The sequence below is a fragment of the Mus pahari genome, chromosome 1, assembly GCF_900095145.1.
Source record: "Mus pahari chromosome 1, PAHARI_EIJ_v1.1, whole genome shotgun sequence".
NCBI classification, from domain to species: domain Eukaryota; kingdom Metazoa; phylum Chordata; class Mammalia; order Rodentia; family Muridae; genus Mus; species Mus pahari.
In genome coordinates this window covers 96,516,522-96,536,386 of record NC_034590.1, presented here as the reverse complement: position 1 = coordinate 96,536,386, position 19,865 = coordinate 96,516,522, and the positions used below count along the sequence as shown (strand labels likewise).

The window sequence follows — 19,865 nt, the reverse complement described above, 5'->3', positions numbered from 1 at the left end:
TGTCATCAGTGAAGAACAGTGAGGTGGGGCAGGGCAAAGCAAAGCAGTGCTCCAGCTCCCACTGTCTGTGGGTCATATTCACACTTCTTCATCATGGGACCTTCCAAGTGTCTGCTACAGCAAACCTTTTTTTCACCAGTGTCTGCTTCAAGAAAACATTTCACATATCTGCTTTAGCAAAACACCCTTTCACCTGCGTGCCCCAGTAAAACATCATTTGATACAACCGACTTTCCCAAGAAACCAGAAGTTTCCACTTCAGTGAGTCTCTCTCTCTCTCTCTCTCTCTCTCTCTCTCTCTCTCTCTCTCTCTCTCTCCTCTTTCTCATTCTCTGTCTCTCTCTTAATTAATAAAATACCAATTTGAGGTCCAATCGCCACACTTTCTTCTTTTGGGGGTGTGTGTGGCAATCCACAGTACAGAAAAGATTGTTTTTTTTTTTTTTTCCTTTTGGGCTATCTGTCACTTGAAGTGGACCTGATTGTGTGAAATGAAGTCTAAGAAAATTCTCTGAGATTGAAGCCCAGTCACCCATTTTTCTGTGTTATTTCTGTCTACAAAAAGGGAAAGAAGGAAGGAAAAACTCAAAAGAAACTTAGGACACCCAACACCTTTGAGTCATCGCCCCTTTCATCCTCAGCTCATCTTCCACTCCAGACATCACTGTGGCCAGAATTGTCACCGTCTGAGCCTGGGCCCTGGCAGCCTGCCAAGCTAGGTTCAACCATTCATCCTCGACTAAGTAATGAAGGCTATAGAAATGGCTCAGCAATTAATAGCACTGGCTGCTCTTACAGAGGAACCAGGTTCAATTTCCAGCACCCACAGAGCAACTCACAACCATACATAACTCCAGTTCTAAGGGATCTGGCTCCCCCCTCTGACCTCCTCAAGCCCTAGGCCCTCACATTGTGCATTTCCGTACATTCAGGCAAAACACTTGCACAGAAATAGGCGAACTAAGAATCAATATAATAAACCAGACTTTTATACAAATTAATATAAAGTAAATCACAATATTGAACATCCGTGAAAGGATATTTACTCAAAGTGGATACACTTAACAGAGGAATAAAGAGACAACAACATGCCAAGTTCATCTTCTGGATGCTAATGTGAAACTTAGGTTTAAACAAAAGGCAGAGATGTGCTCAATTCAGCAGTCCTGGCCAAGGTATGGCTGGTCCCTCCCTTTGTCATTGTCATCATTGCTTGGGTCCCACTCTCTCCTATGGGAGAGAAGTTGTGTGAAGTCTCTTTTGGAGACAAGTTTGTCCTTCAGCTGGCACAAGGCTTCAGCCTTTTGAGTCTCTCTCTCTCTCTCTCTCTCTCTCTCTCTCTCTCTCTCTCTCTCTCTCTCTCTCAGCACAGGCTTCCTGGGGAAATTCCAGTTCCTACAGCTGTGGTTCCAATGTGATATCAATTGTTTTGATAACCAGAAGACAGGGCACAAGCTCTTTTTAAGATGTCTTCCTGCCAGGAGAGCCACAGCACGGCCTGGACACTCTCTTCTGCTATGGAAAGGGCTTGGGAGTCCCTGAGGCTCCAATGTCTAATTTTCTTCCAGGTGTCTGTGGGGACCTCTAAGTAAATCATTTTAGAAGACATTACTAGTGCACGCTTTTAAGCTCAGCATTCAAGAGGCAGAGTCAAGTAGATCTTTGGTCTACATAATGAGTTCCAGGACACCCAAGAATTTGTTGAGAGAACCTGTCTCAAAAATACATACATACATACATATTACATATAGGAAATGGCCGAGCCTTACATCTCCTATGAAAGGAGGAAAAGTGTGGCATCTATATTTGTCCATTCTGGCTTTGGGCTCTGTTGTTTATAAGACGGGAACAATAAAGATACCCTTTGGAGGTTTGCTTGTTTTTTCTTTAATTTCAAACCATGTTGCAGATTTCTTATTAATATCAAAGAGCTGGCTGTCCAGACGTGTTTTAGATCCCAAATGTGCTATGAAATGGGACCGGTTCTTTGGGGGTACCACATAAGAGTTAGCTCACCTTGGGCTATGGAAATGGTTCGGTGAGTACAGTGCCCCCCATTCAAGCCTGATGATCTGAGTTTAGATCCCTGAGCCCATGTGGAAAAGCTGGATACAGTGGTACCCAACTGCTATCTCTGTACTCCTGCAGAAAGATGAGAGGGAAAGATAGCCACCACCCCTGCTCTTATCCTGGCAACCCAGAAGCCCATGGGGCTGCTAGTCTGCAGAAAGCAGAAGACAGATCCTGTCCCAAACAAGATAGAAGGTGAGGAGCGGTACATGAGGTTATCCTCTTACCTCCACACAAGCCCTGTGGCAGGCACATGCCTTCATACACAAACATATACACATGCATTATACACACACACACACACACACACACACAGAGAGAGAGAGAGAGAGAGAGAGAGAGAGAGAGAGAGAGAGAGAGAGAGAGAGAGAGAGAAATGTTCTTAGAGTTGGTTGACCTCACCAAGAGCCTAGAGTGGATCTCTGACTCTACTGAAGGTAAAAACACAGCTAAGACATAGGTGGGTCATTTGTCATATCCACGTCTTCTCTGGCAGCTGCAATTGTTTCATCTGAAGCAGGAACAGGGTAGGTAGGAAAATCCTTCTATAAGTGCACATGTAGCTCATTGCACACTAGGTGGTCTCTGGAAACAAAAAATCAGAATAAAATGGCCAAATAATCATCAGCCAAGAAAAGCTCACCATCATACTCACAGAGATCCTAGAAAACATCCCAAAGTGGTGGGCATGGTGGTACACACTTATAAAATTCCCACACTCGGGAGGCCGGGCATTGTGGTACACACTTATAAAATTCCCACACTTGGGAGGCAGAGGTGGGGTACCAGATCATCTTCATCATGAGTTAGAGACCAACCTGATCTCCATGAGACCCTGTCTCAAAACCCTGAATTTAAAAACTAAAAATTAAAGAGAGAAATCACTGGTGGTGAGCTAACTCAACCGTGCAAGCTCCTTGTGAAGTCTGAGGTTGTCCTCCAAGACCTGTACACGGGTAGAGTCGGGCCCTTGACTTATACAGCAGAAAATCAGTTCTAGCCAAGATGAGGTATGGATACCTTGACAATAACCACACAAGCTGGGGATGGTCGAGGGCAGGGCCACATGTGCCTGTAACCCCAGAGATGGAGAATACAGACAGCAAGATCCTGAAAGCTCCCTGGCAAGCCAGTGTAGGCAGACTGCTCATGTACACACACACAGACACACACCACACACACACTGTAAAAAAACCAGTAGTGGCATTTAATTTATATTCTTCAAAGAATGTAATTAGATGTTTAAAGATTAAAGAACTCTTACTATACACAGGGCACAGAAGAATAAGACATGTTTTGCTCTTAAACATGGCTGGTTGCCGGGCGTGGTAGTGCACGACTTTAATCCCAGAAGAGGCAGGGCAGGCAGATTTCTTAGTTCGTGGCCAGCCTGGTCTACAGAGTGAGTTCCAGGACAGCCAAGGCTGCACAGAGAAACCCTTATGGCTGGTTAGCTGCTTTAACAGTCCTGTTTAAGGTCCTTCTAAGAGAAGAGAGAACAGTTCCTAGAGACTTGTGGGATTTGATCAGTTTTGTCAAATTTCTTGACTCTTAACCAATGGGAAAAAAATTTTAAAAGTTGTATTCATTTTATGTGTTGTCTGTAGTTGTCTTCAGACACACCAGAAGAGGGCATCAGATTACATTACAGATGGTTGTAAGCTGCCATGTGCCATGTGGTTGCTGGGAACTCGACTCAGGACTTTTGAAAAGCAGTCAGTGCTCTTAACCACTGTCCCACCTCATCAACCCACCAATGGGAAATTTAAATGAGATCCAAGAGCGTGGGGGGGGGGGGGCTCTTCCTTTCTCTTGTCCCCTTAATTCTCTGTCTTCCTATCTTGCCTCACTTATAATGTTTGATGAAATGAAGTGTTGCCTGAGGCTACAATTGCTAACAAAGCCAGGCAACATCTTTAAACTTGTCCTTTTTACTTCTGGTAGCATGAGAAGTAGACCTCTATCGTGGGGTCTGAGTTTGCACCAAGAGGAAGGGCTGCTTCTCTTAGGCAGACCCTGGTCTCCTTGGCAATTCAAGAAGGGAAGGAGAAACACCTGTGAAACAGAGGCTCACGCCATCTTCTCTACGCCTCCCAGTCCCTCCTTTACCTTACTCAGCCCCGCCTCCACTTTACCGAGATCCAGAGAGTATTTCAAATAAAAATCCTTTACACAGTGTAGCAGCCAGATTCCTAACCCCGACATTGCATGCCTGCCTGCAGGGGCTGCCAGCTGGCACCAGTGCCAAGTAGCTGCTGTGAAGAGGGCACCTCCTGCTGGCTTCCCGTGCTTACTGCCATCATTCCACCCCCTTGCTCTTCAGATTCACACACTCACCGCCCAGGTTTGAAGTTTCTACATGGATCAGTGTTCACCCAAAAACCCGCTCTTTCTCTTGTCACATTAGTCTAGTGTCTTCTCCGTCACTATCTGAACAGAGAGACCTCCCAGCTCCACAGCCTGCTTTCCCTGCTCCCCTAACGCCCTCCATAGTCTCCCCACCCCCCTTATTTCATTGCTTCATAGCTTTGACTTTTTTCTCTTTTTTTCGAGATAGGGTTTCTCTGTATAGCCGTGGCTGTCCTGGAATTCACTCTGTAGACCAGGCTGGCCTCGAACTCAGAAATCCGCTTGCCTCTGCCTCCCAAGTGCTGGGATTAAAGGCGTGTGCCACCACGCCCAGCTGCTTTGACATATTTTATACTAACATCAATTTGTCCAATTCCTCTCACTGAAACAGAAGGTCTCTGAGGTAGGCTGATGGCTCCCTTGCTACCTCTCTGGCAAAATGGGGTCTCCAACATAGTCATCAACATAGTCATCAACATAGGTTGAGTTTGTTTCTTTACCAAGGGAACAGAAGAAAAGAAGGAATGTCAGTAACCCTGCAGTAGCAGAAAGCTTTGGAAGATGTTGGCTGTTCATTGTAGAACCAGGGATGAGGTGAGGTTTATAACACATCATCTAGAATTAGTGGGCAAGTGGGCTTTGGATAGAACCGGGTTACAGGTAAAGCAGCCCGACGGCGGAGGCTGCATGGAACCTGGGTTACAGGGAAGGCAGCCTGACGGCGGAGGCTGCTGAGATTGCAGCCTGGGAGTCTACCCTGTAGACTTTCTTGACCTTGGATGCCTCAGTCACCAGCTCAGACGCAATCCTAGAGTTACCTACCATAGCTTTGTGATGACCTCCTTGTCTCTGAACAGACCAGGGACGGATTTTGAGATATGTCCCACCAGAGGAATCTCTTAGACTTCAGGAAGAAGGACTTGCTGTAAGGGAACCTCAGACCAGGTTGAGGAGGTGGGACGCTCCTGACTCTGCATAGGAAGAGTAAGAGCAATAGATTGAAACGGTGACAAGTTAGGCACACTTCTGTCCCAAAGGTCCAGGGTATGTCATGTAAGAAATACAAGCACATCTTCCCAGGGTTTGGTATCAGACTGTGTGTATGATGTGCCCCTAATAACAAAAAGACAGAGCCAGATGACACTGAGAGGAAAGAGGCTAGAGGGAGGGCTTGGGAGAGACGTGGGAATAAGGAAGTGAAGACTTCAGTGGCTATGTCCAGGGAAGGGAAAGAATAAAAACAAAGGACCTTAGAGTCAGAAATGTGGGGGACATCAGCACATACGCAGAATGGGAGCGAAAGCAGTGCGATGGACAGAAAACAATGGCAGTGGGGCCAGTGATTCTCTTGAACTTGGAGGAGAGGAGGGAGAGGTGGAATAGTGGTGGCTGTCTGGCTCTATTCCCGGGATCTATTATCACCAGGAGCCCTGCCCTATTTCCGGTTCCTCAGGGCAGGACTCTAGCTATCTGGGATGAGTTTTCAGTCCCAGATGGTGAGCCTGCAAGGAGAGGGGTGGATGCTCTGAATTCCTGACTGCAGGTCATTAAGGACTGACACTGCTTCTTCTAGCTCCTCCCTAGGCTCCAACCTCTCTGCTGGGAAGGTCCTGGTGACTCAGGGATCACAGGGCTAGTCTAACAGGGTCTCAAGTACTAGGACTTAGGGGTCAGGTCTAGGGACTTTAGATCAAGAGGAAGTCAGTCTTGGAAGGGAAGGACCTAAAGGAAGAAGAAATCCACAGCATTGATCTAAGGTGTTTCAGACCTAAGGAAAGGGACAGCTCACTTTGGTGATCTATAACCATGGTGCCCGGAGGTCCTGAGGGTCTAGTCCTCACAGAGCGTCTAAGTATTCACAGAGGAGGACTTGTATAAACTCTGTCCCTCTGCTTCCCACACGCTCATTGGACTGTCCACCTGTAGCCCCAGGCTCCCCCTTCTCGGAGAAAAACGGCTTGAGAAGTGTCTGACTGAGGATGGGTAGATGTAAGGATGAAGGACAGATAGCCCGGGCACAGCAAAGCATTAATCACAGCAGACTCTGTGATATAGGTGCTCACTATTTAATTTTTTAAACTTTATAATTGGATTTTTCATAATATAATACCAACAAATAGAGAAAAAATATCAGGCAAATATTTGGCACTGCTCAGAGTTGAAAGTGATTTTGTTTTCTGGGAGAAGATGTATCACAAATGACTGGAGAGGGTAACAGTTATCTGGGGTCAGTTCTTGGGACTGACCTAGGGCAAGGACTGATTCTCAGGGAAGAATACCTACAGATCTCCAGGCCTCTTGGATTGCATTCTCATTTGTTTGTCTGGGTTTTCAGACGGGGTCTCATCTACAGCCCAGCCTGGCCTTGAACTCTTGACCCTCCGCATCTCCCCACTCCTCAAATGTTGGTATTACAGACATGAGCCACCATGTCTGGATTAATCACACTCTTTAAATACTAACTGCTTTCCCTACCCTTCAGGTGGACTTTTAGCAAATTGACGCTTCACAAACCTGGCACATTGTCTAGAGTGGACCCCACCTTGCCACCTGTAACCCTTGCGGGAGAGGCAGGATAAGATGTTCCGGGCCTGCTTGACACCTGACCCTAAGAAGCTGATCATGTTTGCTCAGCAGGTGAGGTTCACAGGATAAAGAACAGTGGGAGGGCTTGGACCTGGTATAAAAGCTCTGGAAATTTCTAGAAGACTAGCATCTGGAACTTCTAGGAGAAAGGTGAGTTGGGAGATACTCAAATATGAGCTAGAAAAGACAATGCCTGGACTGTAGCAGGGGAGACTTGGGTATCAGCTCCTGGATGTGAGCTGTTTTGGAGTGCAAAGAAGTCTGGGTTTGGCTAAGGGATGCTTGGGGGGATGGATATGGACAGTTTGGCTGGAGGAGACAGGGTTATGACACACTGTTGCCTGGTATCTGATGTCTTGAGCTCACACATGTCCCTCCTATGAGCCTCTCTCAGCTCCACCAGTTCTTCTCAGACCCTGTCGTTGGCACAGTGTCTTCTGTTACCTCCTTTGCTCCCAAGGTGACATGGAGGACAAGGTGACATGGAGGCATCTCTAAAATCTTCTTTGCCTTGATGTAAGAGTGGAATGATGCTAGAGACTTAAGTGTGCCTTAGATACCTCATAGACCAGATGACTTCAGGTAGGCTTGGCTCAGATTCTTGGTTCATCAACTCAACTGCCTCAGGACTCTGGAGATGGCCTTTACTTCCTCTTCAGAAAGCTCTCTTGTGCACTGTGCTGGGATGAAGGAAGGCTTGACTCAGCTTAACAGAGACAGAAAGAAAGTTAGGATTCTCTTTTGGATTTGGAGAGAAGAGTAGCTACAGTCACATCAGGGAATGAGCTTTCTTTTTCTCTTTCTTCCCACTACAGCCTCAGAATGTTGGCCATCGCCCTCTTAGTCCTTCTTTGTGCCTCGGCCTCTGCTAATTCCAGTAAGTGAAATGCCACAGGGAGACCATGGGAAGGCAACCCGTGTCCTGCCGCTGGCCAGGGTTGTCAGAGGCTGGCTTGGGTGGTGGGAGGCAGGAGGGTATGGGGAACAGCTGTGCTCCCAGGGCATCTGTGCCTCCAGGCCTTTCTTTCCCCTCTAGTCCAGTCCAGGACCTCCTCTTACAGTGGAGAGTATGGAGGTAAAGGAGGAAAGCGATTCTCGCATTCTGGCAACCAGCTGGACGGCCCCATCACCGCCTTCCGCATCCGGGTCAACAGATACTACATCGTAGGGTAAGAGTCTCTGCGCTTCTGCACCTTGGGATCTGTCTAGGACCTTGCTACATTGGAAAGTTCTCATTGACCTTGGATCACACCTGTGCACATACATGACCTTGGCAAGTTATAATTACAAACATCCAGGAACCTTACATTACCTGGGTTGGATTTCACCTTTGGTTTAAACCTATTTCCAACATTTCTGTTGAGCATTCTTTGTCTCTACTTGTTGTCTGTCCTGGAATAGTCCTATCCCACCCTCCATCTGGAAACTTCCATCACATGAAGAGCCAAATGTATTTCTTTCTGGTCCATGTTCTGAACCACGAGACAGCTGTTGGCTTGTCTCTTCCCTGTCTGGCCTGGGCAGTCTTCTGGTGTTTGAAATCCTCGAGCCTCTTTGAAATGTGTATTGTGGGCAAACTCAGACTCTTGTTGTCTAAGTGACTCTGAGAAACTAACTTTCATTCCACAAGCCTATTTGCCATTAAAAAGAGAGGCTGAGATTCTCTGCATGGTCTCCTAAGGCTCACGAAGCCTTTATAGTATATGGAATTTGTCACCAGCCTGAAGTTCTCAGCATGTAGACTGAGAAGTCTTGAAGTCTTGATTTGATTTTATTTTTTAAGATTTATTTATTTATTTATTTTATATATGTGAGTACACTGCTGCTCTCTTCAGACACACCAGCTGAGGGCATCAGATCCCATTATGGATGGTTGTGAGCAACCATGTAGTTGCTGGGATTTGAACTCAGGACCTCTGGAAGAGCAGTCAGTGCTCTTATCCTCTGAGCCATCTCTCCATCCCAGAAATCTTTCTTCATTTATTTATGATATGTTGGTGTGCACAATGTGTGTGGGTGTTCAAATGCCTCATTATGCATGTGGAAGCCAGAGGGAGTGGGGTTCTCTTCCTCCGCATGTGGGTCCTAGGGGTTGAATTTAGGTTGTCGGATTTGGCAGCAAGCGTTTCTACCAGCTGAGCCATCTCAGCAGCCTGGTCTTGAATTTCAGTAATCATGTCCAATGTGTTCTCTTCTCACCCTGCCTCCAGTCTCCAGGTACGCTATGGCACAGTGTGGAGTGACTATGTAGGTGGCACACAGGGAGACCTGGAGGAGATCTTTCTGCACCCCGGGGAATCTGTGATCCAGGTGTCTGGCAAGTACAAATCGTACGTGAAGCAGATGATCTTCATGACGGACAAGGGCCGATACCTGCCTTTTGGAAAAGACTCAGGCACAAGTTTCAACGCTGTTCCCTTGCATCCCAACACTGTCCTCCGTTTCATTAGTGGGCGATCTGGCTCTGCCATAGATTCTATCAGCCTGCACTGGGATACCTACCCTAGCCACTGCAACACCTGCTGAAACCCACCCTCCTCTCTGGCAGGGGTGCTGTAGTGGGTATGAGAACTCCCTTATCACCAAGCCCCATGGAAGTATGCAAATAGCTTAATAAAAGGATATGGTTAAAGACAGTGTTTTTCCACATCCTAATTCTCGTAGAAATGTGTGAAGCTTATTTCTGGCTTTAAAAAATAAATAAATAGCCTGGCGTGGTGGTACATGACTTTAATCCCAGCACTCCGGAGGCAGAGGCAGGCAGATTTCTGAGTTCGAGGCCAGCCTGGTCTATAGAGTGAGTTCCAGGACAGCCAGGGCTACACAGAGAAACCCTGCCTCAAACAAACAAACAAACAAACAAACAAATAAAAATGTTTTTGAGACAGGGTCTCTCTACATAGCCCTGGCTGTCCTGAAACTCACTATGTACACCAGGCTGGCCTCGAACTCATGGAAATTGACTTGTTTCTGCCTCTGCCTCCCAAGCGCTGGGATTAAAGGTGTGTGCCATCACTGCCTGGTGGGGCTTTTCTTTATAAATTATCAAAAAGAGACAATATTCTGCCTACACTGGCTCTTTCCAAAGATAACCCCTGAGAATTTTTTCCAAATAGTTCAGAGGCTAGGGTAAGGCTCAGTTGCGGTGGCGCATGCCTTTAATCCCAGCACTCAGGAGACAGAGGCAGACAGATTTCTGAGTTCGAGGCCAGCCTGGTCTACAAAGTGAGTTCCGGGACAGCCAGGGCTATACAGAGAAACCCTGTCTCACCCCCCCCCCAAAAAAAAATCAAAAACAAAAGGGGAAATTCTAAGTGAGCCATAGTGGTGCACTATAATTGAGAGGCTAGGCTAGCCTGGTCTACATAGTAAGTTCAAGGCTAGCTAGGGCTACATAGTGAGACCCTAAGTAAGAGGCTAAAGGAGGAAGAAAGATTATCACAGGTTTAAGGCCAGCATGGGAGCATAGTGAATTCCAGACTAGTCTTGAATACAGTGAGACCCTGTCCCAGATACCTGAATGTATGAATAAATAGTTAGGCTCATCTATAGAGGGGAGGTCTTCATTGTGGGTAGTCATGAATATAAGGGGTTGGTGAGATTAAGGGTCACTATAGAGAGTCAGCCAAGATATAAGCCACTTTGAAAATAATTATAGGCCAGGCGTGGTGGTGCCCGTCTTTAATCCCAGCACTCTGGAGGCAGAGGCACGCGAATTTCCGAGTTCGAGGCCAGCCTGATCTACAGAGTGAGTTCCAGGACAGCCAGGGCTACACAGAGAAACCCTGTCTTGAAAAACCAAAAAAAAAAAAAAAAAAAAAAAAAAAAGAAAGAAAGAAAAGAAAAGAATTATTAGGCCAGGCAGTGGTGGCACACGCCTTTAATCTCAGCACTTGGGAGGCAGAGGCACGCGAATTTCCGACTTCGAGGNCAGCCTGGTCTACAGAGTGAGTTCCAGAACAGCCAAACAACAACAACAAAAAATAGGATCCCAGTTTCAAGTCTTAGAATATGAAGAGTTTTAGTGGGTAGCAGTTGGGGGTTATTGAAGTCTGGGGTTGCAGAAGTGTGCCACCATACCCTGTTTTGTGATGCTAAGTGAACACTATCAACTGAGCCATGTCCCCAAATGTCCCTTCTTTTAAACAGTTACATGCAGGAGATTATGCCATTGCTTTAATTTATTTATATGTAAATCACATAACATCAAATTCACTCCTTTAAAAGATGCGGTTTGGGTAGGGATATAGTCTGTGGTATATGTATATGTGTACATGTAATGCATATGTGTGTGTGATGAGTGTGTACATGTAATATGTGTGTGTGTGATGTGTGTGCTCACCTGTGTGGAGGCCAGATGTTGAGGTCAAGCATCTTCAGTTGCTCTCCACCTTTTTGAAATGTTTTCTTTTCTTTTTTCTTTCTTTCTTCCCTTCCTTTCATTCATTCATTCATTTCCCTCCCCCCATCTGTGTGTGTATGTGTGTGTGTGTATAGACAGTAACACACAGCTGTGCACATGTGTACATGGAGAGACCACAGTCATCACTATGTCCCCTGTCAGTCTCCTCCTTAATAGTTTTGAGGTCTAAAGCTCACTGTTTTATGAGGCTGGCTGTGCAGAGACCTCCCAGAATCTCCCTGTCTCTGCTCCCCAATGCTGTAGTTGGACATTTGAATGGCCATGCCTGGCTCTTATGGGGTGCTGGAGATTTGACTCCAATCCTGTTGCTTTCACATCCAGTGTTCTTACCCCCTGACCCATCTCTCTTGCCTCACAGGTTAGACTTTTGCAAAAAAAACAAAAAACAAAAAAACAAAAACAAACAAACAAACAAACAAAAAAACATGTATTTGAAGAAATTTTTCATTTTCTTAAAAAAAGGTGTGGGCACTGGAGAGATGGTTCAGCAGGTTGCTCTTTCAGAGGACCTGGATTCAATTCACTACACTCAATGTAGTGTCCATACAGACAAACAGGCAAAGCCCTCACCCACATTAAATAAAATAAAAAACACTTGACATGGTGGAGTACATCTTTAACCCCAGCACTGGGGAGGCAGAGTCGGGCAAACCTCTGTGAGTTCGAGGCCAGTCTGATTTACATAGTGAATTCTAAGACAGCCAGAGTGACATAATTTGAGGGCCTGCAGCTCTGGATTTACTCCCAGCACCACATGAAACCAGGTCTAGCTCTTCATCACTTTATTCTTAATTTTGGGCTGGGCTTTTCAACATCTTCTCCATCATACAGCTTAAAACTGAGAAAAGGCAGCCTGTGAAGGAGGCAAATGGACTGTTTGATGGTCACACTTCAGAAAGACCTACTGGCTGGCTGAGTTGAGGCTGACATGCCCAAGGTGGCAGTGGTGCTGGGAGAGTGACCCTGCAGTTGCAGAAGTGCAGGCACCGCTGATTGGCCCCAAGGTGTCCTACAAAGGCATGGTGGACCATTGCATGCAGATTTCCCAGAGAACAGAGTATCTTTCGTTTATTGGAGTGGCAATTGGCAAATGTTGATTTTTTTTTTTTTTTTTGGTTTTTTGAGACAGGGTTTCTCTGTATAGCCCTGGCTGTCCTGGAACTCACTTTGTAGACTAGGCTGGCCTCGAACTCAGAAATCCACCTGCCTCTGCCTCCCAAGTGCTGGAATTAAAGGCGTGTGCACCACGCCCAGCTATGTTGATATTTTCTAACACAAGCTTGAAATTCTGCTTTTAAGGACAACTATTCCTATATAGATATAGTTATAGAAACAGTTCAACAGTTTTGTTTGTTTTTGTTTTTAATGAATCTGGCTGTGGAGGTCTGAATGAGAATAGCGTCCACAGGCTCATATATGTGAATACTTAGTCATGAGGGTGTGGCACTATTTGAAAGGATTAATTGGTGTGACCTTTTGTTAGAGGATGTGTGTCACTGAGGGTGGGCTTTGAAGTTTCAAAAGCCTATTTCATCCCTCCTCCCTCTGTCTATAGATCAGAAGGTAGTTCCTAGAGTCTGCCTGCATGCTGTCATGCTACCTGCCATGGTGTAATGGACTAAACCTCTGAAACTGTAAGCCAGCCCCCAATTTAATGTTTTCTCTCATTATGGTTGCCTTGGTCATGGGGTCTCTTCACAGCAACAGAACAATGACTAAGACAGTGGCTCAGCTCTGGTGGGCCTGCTGGGCAATAAGCTTAGGTGTGGAAAATTCACTGGGTTCTGCTTGAATTCTGTTAGGTGCTGATACTGGAAAAGTTCTGCTGAACAATTTAAGGGTTAGGCAACTGTATAGTAAAAACAGCAAAACCAGATGGAATTATTGACTTATAAATATTAGGCTTAGTGTTCCAGTTCAGTGCACCAATGCTCACCAAGCCTCTTATTTTAGAACTTACACTGATTGCCAGCACCAAAGGAAACACTGTTCTAGTCTCCATGGTCACTGTTCAAGGGCACAGCTATGTGCGGTGGAACACTCTTATTCTTTTGACGTAGAAACTGTGTGGTGCTGCAGACTGGAGAATCAGACTCCCTTTGAGAAAACATGATGCCTTCTCCAGCATCCTTCCTACATGGAACAGGGGGTGTTTTCATGTCTGTTGCTGCTACATGATAAATTTGAAGAATTATTTAATATGGGTAATAGAGGTTGGAGGTGGTTCATCATGTTAGCTTGAGAATTGTATTCACTGAATTTTCATGAGACATACAAATTATATAGCTGCCATGGATATATTTTGATGGTGTACTGTTACCATCAATATTTCTTGAGATGGTTTGGAATTCCAGCAGGAGAGCACAGTTATTCTCTCAGCCCTTGGCTGGAGAATGGCCCTCATCTGTTCATGAAAGGTCATCCTCTTCAATCAAGTGCAGGGACACACATGGGGCAGTGACAGAAGAAAGGGGCACTGACTGATTGTCTTCATATCCCATTGTCAATAATCTTTTTTTTAAAAAAAGATTTATCTGCTGGGCGGTGGTGGCGCACACCTTTAATCCCAGCACTTGGGAGGCAGAGGCAGGTGGATTTCTGAGTTCGAGGCCAGCCTGGTCTACAAAGTGAGTNCGAGGCCAGCCTGGTCTACAAAGTGAGTTCCAGACAGCCAGGACTACACAGAGAAACCCTGTCTCGAAAAACCAAAAAAAAAAAAAAAAAAAAAAGATTTATCTATCTATCTATTAAATTATTTATTTAATGAATGTTCTATCTGCATGTACACCTGCATGCCAGAGAGGCACCAGATCCCATTACAGATGGTTGTGAGCCACCATGTGGTTGCTGGGAATTGAACTCAGGACCTCTGGAAGATCTGTCAGTGCTCCTAACCGCTGAGTCATTTCTTCAGCCCCTTGTCAATATTTCTTAAAGTGCTAATTCTGAAATAAAGCCAAAGCTCTTGTCAAGGATTTAAATACTAAAAGTAAAGGAAATATAGGTGTCCTGTTTAGCTTTGCCTATTTGACATAGCCTAGAGTCATCTGATAGGAAAACCTCCATTGAGGAAATACCTATATCAAATAAGCCCATTGTATGTCTGCAGATAGGGAAGTCCCTGGATTGTTAATTGGTGAAGGAAGTTCCTGGCCCACTGTGAGCAGCACCATCCCTTAGCAAGTGTTCCCATGCTGTATTAGAACACTGTCTAAACTTGAGCCTGAGTGAGCCACCTAGCCAGTAGCTTCCTCCACAATGCTTTGATATATGCTTCAGTGTGGAATGATTAAACAGTAGGTCTATGCTTATGTGCTATTTTGTGCAGTGAAAACAGTTAAAATCTAAGCTTTTACGATGGACAATGGCTCAATACCTGTAATACTAGCATTAGGAGGCTAAGGCCAGGGAATTGCTTAGAGGCCAGTCTGACACACAGTAAGATCCAATCTAGTCTGAAGTATTGAGTGAGAACATGTACCTGGAATTTGCTATTTGTGGGTTCTTCTTTATACACACACACACACACACACACACACACACACACACACACACGCACCACACCGTTTCCTAAAACTAGATAGGAGAGAAACAAGGAAAGCGGGGAGAGAGGAAGCCCATATCCTACACCTAGGATTAAAATGAAAACACATTCTTATAATATTTTTGTGTTTTGTAAGGAACCAAAATTCCAGAATTCTCATTACATGACCCTGTCCCTCCCCCTCCCCCCTGAAAAAAAAGTGCTGGGTGATGGCACTTGTCTTAAATCCCAGCAGAGCAGGCAGATCTCTTTGAGGCCAGCCTGATCTATAGAGTTCCAGGACAGCCAAGTTTACACAGAGAAATTCTGTCTTTTTTTTTTTTTTTAAGATTTATTTATTTTATGTACTAAGTATACTGTAGCTGTCTTCAGACACACCAGAAGAGAGCATAGGATCCCATTGCAGATGGTTGTGAGCTCCCATGTGGTTCTGGGAATTGAACTCAGGACCTCTGGAAGAACAGTCAGTGTTCTTAACCACTGAGCCATCTCTCCAGCCCTGAGAAACTCTGTCTTGAAAGACAAAACAACAGCAACAAAAGGCTGAGCCTGGAGGTCCATAACTGTAACTCAAGCATGCGGAGGGATGGATCACCTCAACTCTGATGTCAGCCTGGTCTACACAGAAAGTACCATCCCATCCATCAACACACAGCAAGATGTATCTCAAACACACACGCAACGACTCCTTTAGCAGTTCTGAGGGGTGTGGGGTACTATAATTATCCAAACTGTTCCGTGCCCCATGGCTCTTGTTTCCCTCCTGTCAGTCTGTTCCTTCCTCAGCCACCTCCCTCTTTAGCCTCTGAGAACCTTCCTTCTGCTCTCCACTCCCAGGAGCCCCACATCCAGGTTACATACGTAAATGAAGTGATACACTTTTTGTTATTCCTTGGCTTGGTTTTTTTCATTGAGCATAATCTCCAAGTTCATGCACATCGTTACAAATGGCTGGGTTTAGGACTAAAGCTAGGATAGATTAACGAATTATTAGTGTATAAATAATGGCGTTCCAGTGATGGAGAACTATGTATATGTAAAGTAAAAAGAAGGCTGAGTGGGGCTTGGGATGCTGCACTTGCTGTCTGGCAACAGTCAGAGGAGAGAGGAAGCTTTAGGAATCAATGGAAACAAGTAGTGATGCACAGAACAGGAAAAGACATTGAATGGAACGCTTAATGCCAATGCTTAATGCTTAGCTACCAGAACGTCATTAATTGAGACAGAGTGCCTGGGGGTTTCAGAAAGCTGAAGCTATGCTGTAGTTGATATAGAATTGACTGGGAAATGAGAAAATATTTGGAGCATATGTTTGATTCTAGAATGCCAGATAAAAAGTCAGTTCTTGGGGACACCAACCCTGGGCCCCCTCCATTTGATGAGTCTCTCTCTTTGTGTGCTTTGCCTTTAATACATTTCAAGGCTAGCCTAGTGTACATAGTAAGTTCAAGGGCAACCAGGGCCACCTAGAGAGACCCCATCTCTAAATAAATAAATAAACAAATAAATAAATAACAGCAACAACAAAACATTCAGAGTAGTGCAAGGTTTTTACATACCAAACTGAAAGTTTCCTTTTAAGAATTCAGAAGTAAGCCAGGCATGGTGGCTCACGCCTTTAATCCCAGCACTCGGGAGGCAGAGGCAGGCAGATTTCTGAGTTCAAGGCCAACCTGGTCTACAGAGTGAGTTCCAGCACAGCCAGGGGCTATACAGAGAAACCCTGTCTTGAAAAACTAAAAAAAAAAAAAAAAAAAAAAAGAATTCAGAAGTAAGACGGGCAGTGAGTGGTGGTGCATGTCTTTAATCCCAGCACTTCGGAGGCAGAAGCAGGCAGATTTCTGAGTTCAAGGTCAGCCTGGTCTACAGAGTGAGTTCCAGGACAGCCAGGGCTACACAGAGGAAGCCCTGTCTTGGGAGAAAAAAAAAAAAAAAAGAATTCAGAAGTAATAACCAAAATGTCAAACAGTCCAGTTTCCATTTCCATGGTAATGAAGTTAACCTTAAGTCACTAGACTGTGACCAATCGGTTCTTGATTGGGTGAAATGTGGTCTCATTCTAGAACTGCAAATTGTGCTAGTCAATATCTTTGAATTTAGCTGGGTGTAGTGACACACAACTTTGATTCCTGTCTTTAGTCCCAGAACTAGGAAGGCAAAGACAGACAGGTCTCTGTGATTTGAGTCCAGTTTAGTCTACATAGTTCTGGGACAGCCAGGGCTACATAAAGATACACTGTCTCACTGTGGTCCTTCCCGGTTAGATGGGAAGCTGTTGCAGCTCCCAAGGCAGAGAGCGCAGATCTTTGTGAGTTTAAGGCCAGCCTGGTGTACATAGTGAGTTTCAATGTTGCTAGATAGAGACCCAAAGCCCACTCATCGTAACCAAAGTCTGATTTGACAATCTATTCTAAGTCGCCAGAGAATTCCCGGGCAGAAACTCCTCACAAAGCAGTCTCAACTGCATTTTACAGAAGCTTTTAAAGGCAAAGAGCACGCAAAAACTACATCCCGGGGGGGAAAAAACAAAAAACAAAAACAAAAAACAAAAAAACTACATCCCGGTTGGCAGTTGCGGGGCAAAGCAAAGCAAGCATGTTAATAGAAGCCAAAAGCATGCAATTAGCTGGGGGCATTTAGTCCCAAGATTCTAGAACAGGGTTGGGAACTTTCCCACAGTAAGACAAAGGGGGGGGGGGGAAAGTCAAGTTCAAAGAGGAACTTTTTGCTTTCTCACACCAGGGCAGATTCTGTCCGCTCCAAAAGGCAAAAATTGTATTCAGAACTGCAAACTTTGAATATGGAATCAATCAATGCTTTCAGATTTATAGCTGAGAAGGAAAAGTCGCGCTAAAGTCTGCACCTTGCCAATTCCAACCTGGCAATTCAAAAGCCTGAAAGTGCAGGGACCTCAGTCACTTACGATTTAGTGACAAACTCCAGGGCCCTAGCCCTGGGAATTTTTTGCTTTCGAGACCGGAAGCGAGCCCGAGACCGGAAGCGAGCCCGAGACGGCGGAATTACGGTGAGTTGGAACCGAAACTTCCGGCGACAGGTAGCTGTGATTGGTCGAATCTGAGAGGGAGGCGGGGCCCCGGCAATTCAAAAGAGAGAAGCGGACCGAAGAAGGGAGGGCTATGAGCGTTAGGGCTAAGAAGAGGCCGCAGCGACGGGACATGGCGTCGGCCACCTCAGGTACGCGGGCCGGGAGGAAGGAGCACCACTGCGTGAGACTTACGGAGTAGCAGTGGTCCCTGGAAATCCAGGCGGCGCGGGGTGGAAGTGCGAGGGGACGCTGGCTGGCGGGCGTGGGGGTGGGCGCCACCGCACCCTGTCCTCTATTCGCTGCCTCTGGCGGTGTAGACCGGGTTGAGACCCTGCCGGGGCTCCAGCTCCTGTCTAGAGCCTGAGCGCTCATGGGTGCGCTTCAGTTTGTGTCATCAGTAAAGCAGGGCAGCCACCCATCTGTAAAGACTGAGCAGCGAAAAGCCAGTGTCTGTCTGTCTGTCCAGAGATCCCGCTCCGACTGAAGGCTTGTGTGAGATCACGCGGCAAAGGAAAATCCTTTCCCCCTAGCATTGGAACTGGGTGCTGTTTTCCTGGTGAAAAGGCTGGCTGCCAGGAGATTCCAAACCTTTCCTAAGATGATTTGCCTATGCGTATCCTTCCTCTTTCTTTAGGCCGAAATCTGGCCCATTTGTTTGGCTTTGGGGGAGGCAGACCTTTAGGAGAACGCCTCGCCCAGGCAGTGCTGCAAGCATTTTTGTGATGAACCGTTTGTTTGTACAGAGCTCTGAAGTCACGACTGTTAATGCCCTGTCTTTAAGAAAAACCTTTATTTTTATCAATGTGCCACCTATGTGTGGCTCTCCGCAGAAGCCAGAACAGAGTGTTGGATCCTCTAAAGCTGGAGTTACTGGCAGCTGTGAGCCACTAGATGTGGACCCTGGGAACCAAACTCAGAACATCTAGAAAACTAATAGGCACTCAATTTCTAAGCCTCCTGTACTTGTTTTTTGACAAGAGGAAGCAGGCATAAATGGGGTAAATAGCTTCTTAAAGATAGCACAACTAGTAAATATTGGGAATCTAAATTCACACTCGAGTGTGTAGCACTGGCTGTCCTGGAACTCACTCTATAGACCAGGCTGGCTGAGAACTCAGAAATCCACCTGCCTCTGCCTCCCAAGTGCTGGGGTTAAAGGCGTGTGTCACTACCGCCGGGCTCAGAGACAGCTCTTTAATAGGAAGGTGCCAAAGAGGAGTCATCAGCTTGAAGATGATATTTTTTAAAGGAACAAAAGATAATTGGAGCCAAGAGAGCAGGTGACTGTGCCTGTGAAGTGAGTCTGAGGTATCTCACTTAGGGACATTAGTACCCCAGTGAACACGTGGAAGCATCTGGAGACGGTTTGCTCATTACGACTTGGAGGTGAATAAGGAGAGTGTTACCAGGGTTTAGTGGGTATATGTTGAACAGTCTGCAGTGTGACAGCCTGTAAACAAAGAACTATACAACTCAAAATGCTAATAATACAAAAGTTGACAGGATGGAACATAGGGAAAATATCTAGTTAAGACTGTTTAGCTGAGGAATAGTCAGGAAAACTAATAGGATAACCAGGGAAATGGATGGCTGGGAACCTTGTCTCACAAGGGGGCTGAGGTTTGAACTTCTTCAGGAAGTTAGGTTCAGACTGAGGCCTTGAGTGGCTGCTGGATCTAGCACTATAGAGGCCCCTATGATCTCAGACAAACCAAACTGACACATAAACAGATCCAGGCTGGGATCTCTCTGAACTTTGCTATACTTTCCAAGATAAGATAGATTATTATGAGCCAAGTGTGGTGGCACAAGCCTTTAATCCCAGCACTTGGGAGGCAGAGGCAGGC

At 45.8% G+C, this 19,865-nt stretch overlaps 2 protein-coding genes across 2 annotated transcripts in view; both read left to right on the top strand.

The window, feature by feature from the left end:
• Positions 1-7,112: 7,112 nt before the first annotated feature.
• On the top strand, positions 7,113-9,638 carry Zg16 (zymogen granule protein 16). The gene is made up of 4 exons (XM_021222649.2): positions 7,113-7,155; positions 7,821-7,882; positions 8,042-8,174; positions 9,216-9,638. Exons 2-4 carry the CDS (start codon positions 7,828-7,830, stop codon positions 9,529-9,531), a joined length of 504 nt encoding a protein of 167 aa, XP_021078308.1. The 5' UTR covers positions 7,113-7,155; positions 7,821-7,827; the 3' UTR covers positions 9,532-9,638.
• An 8,460-nt stretch (positions 9,639-18,098) lies between these two features.
• Positions 18,099-19,865, top strand: part of Kif22 (kinesin family member 22) — an 11,453-nt gene continuing 9,686 nt past the window's right edge. The window contains exon 1 of the mRNA XM_021201196.1: positions 18,099-18,167. Coding sequence (XP_021056855.1) covers positions 18,110-18,167 — 58 coding nt within the window. The 5' untranslated portion in view covers positions 18,099-18,109. The remainder of the gene's footprint in view (positions 18,168-19,865) is intronic.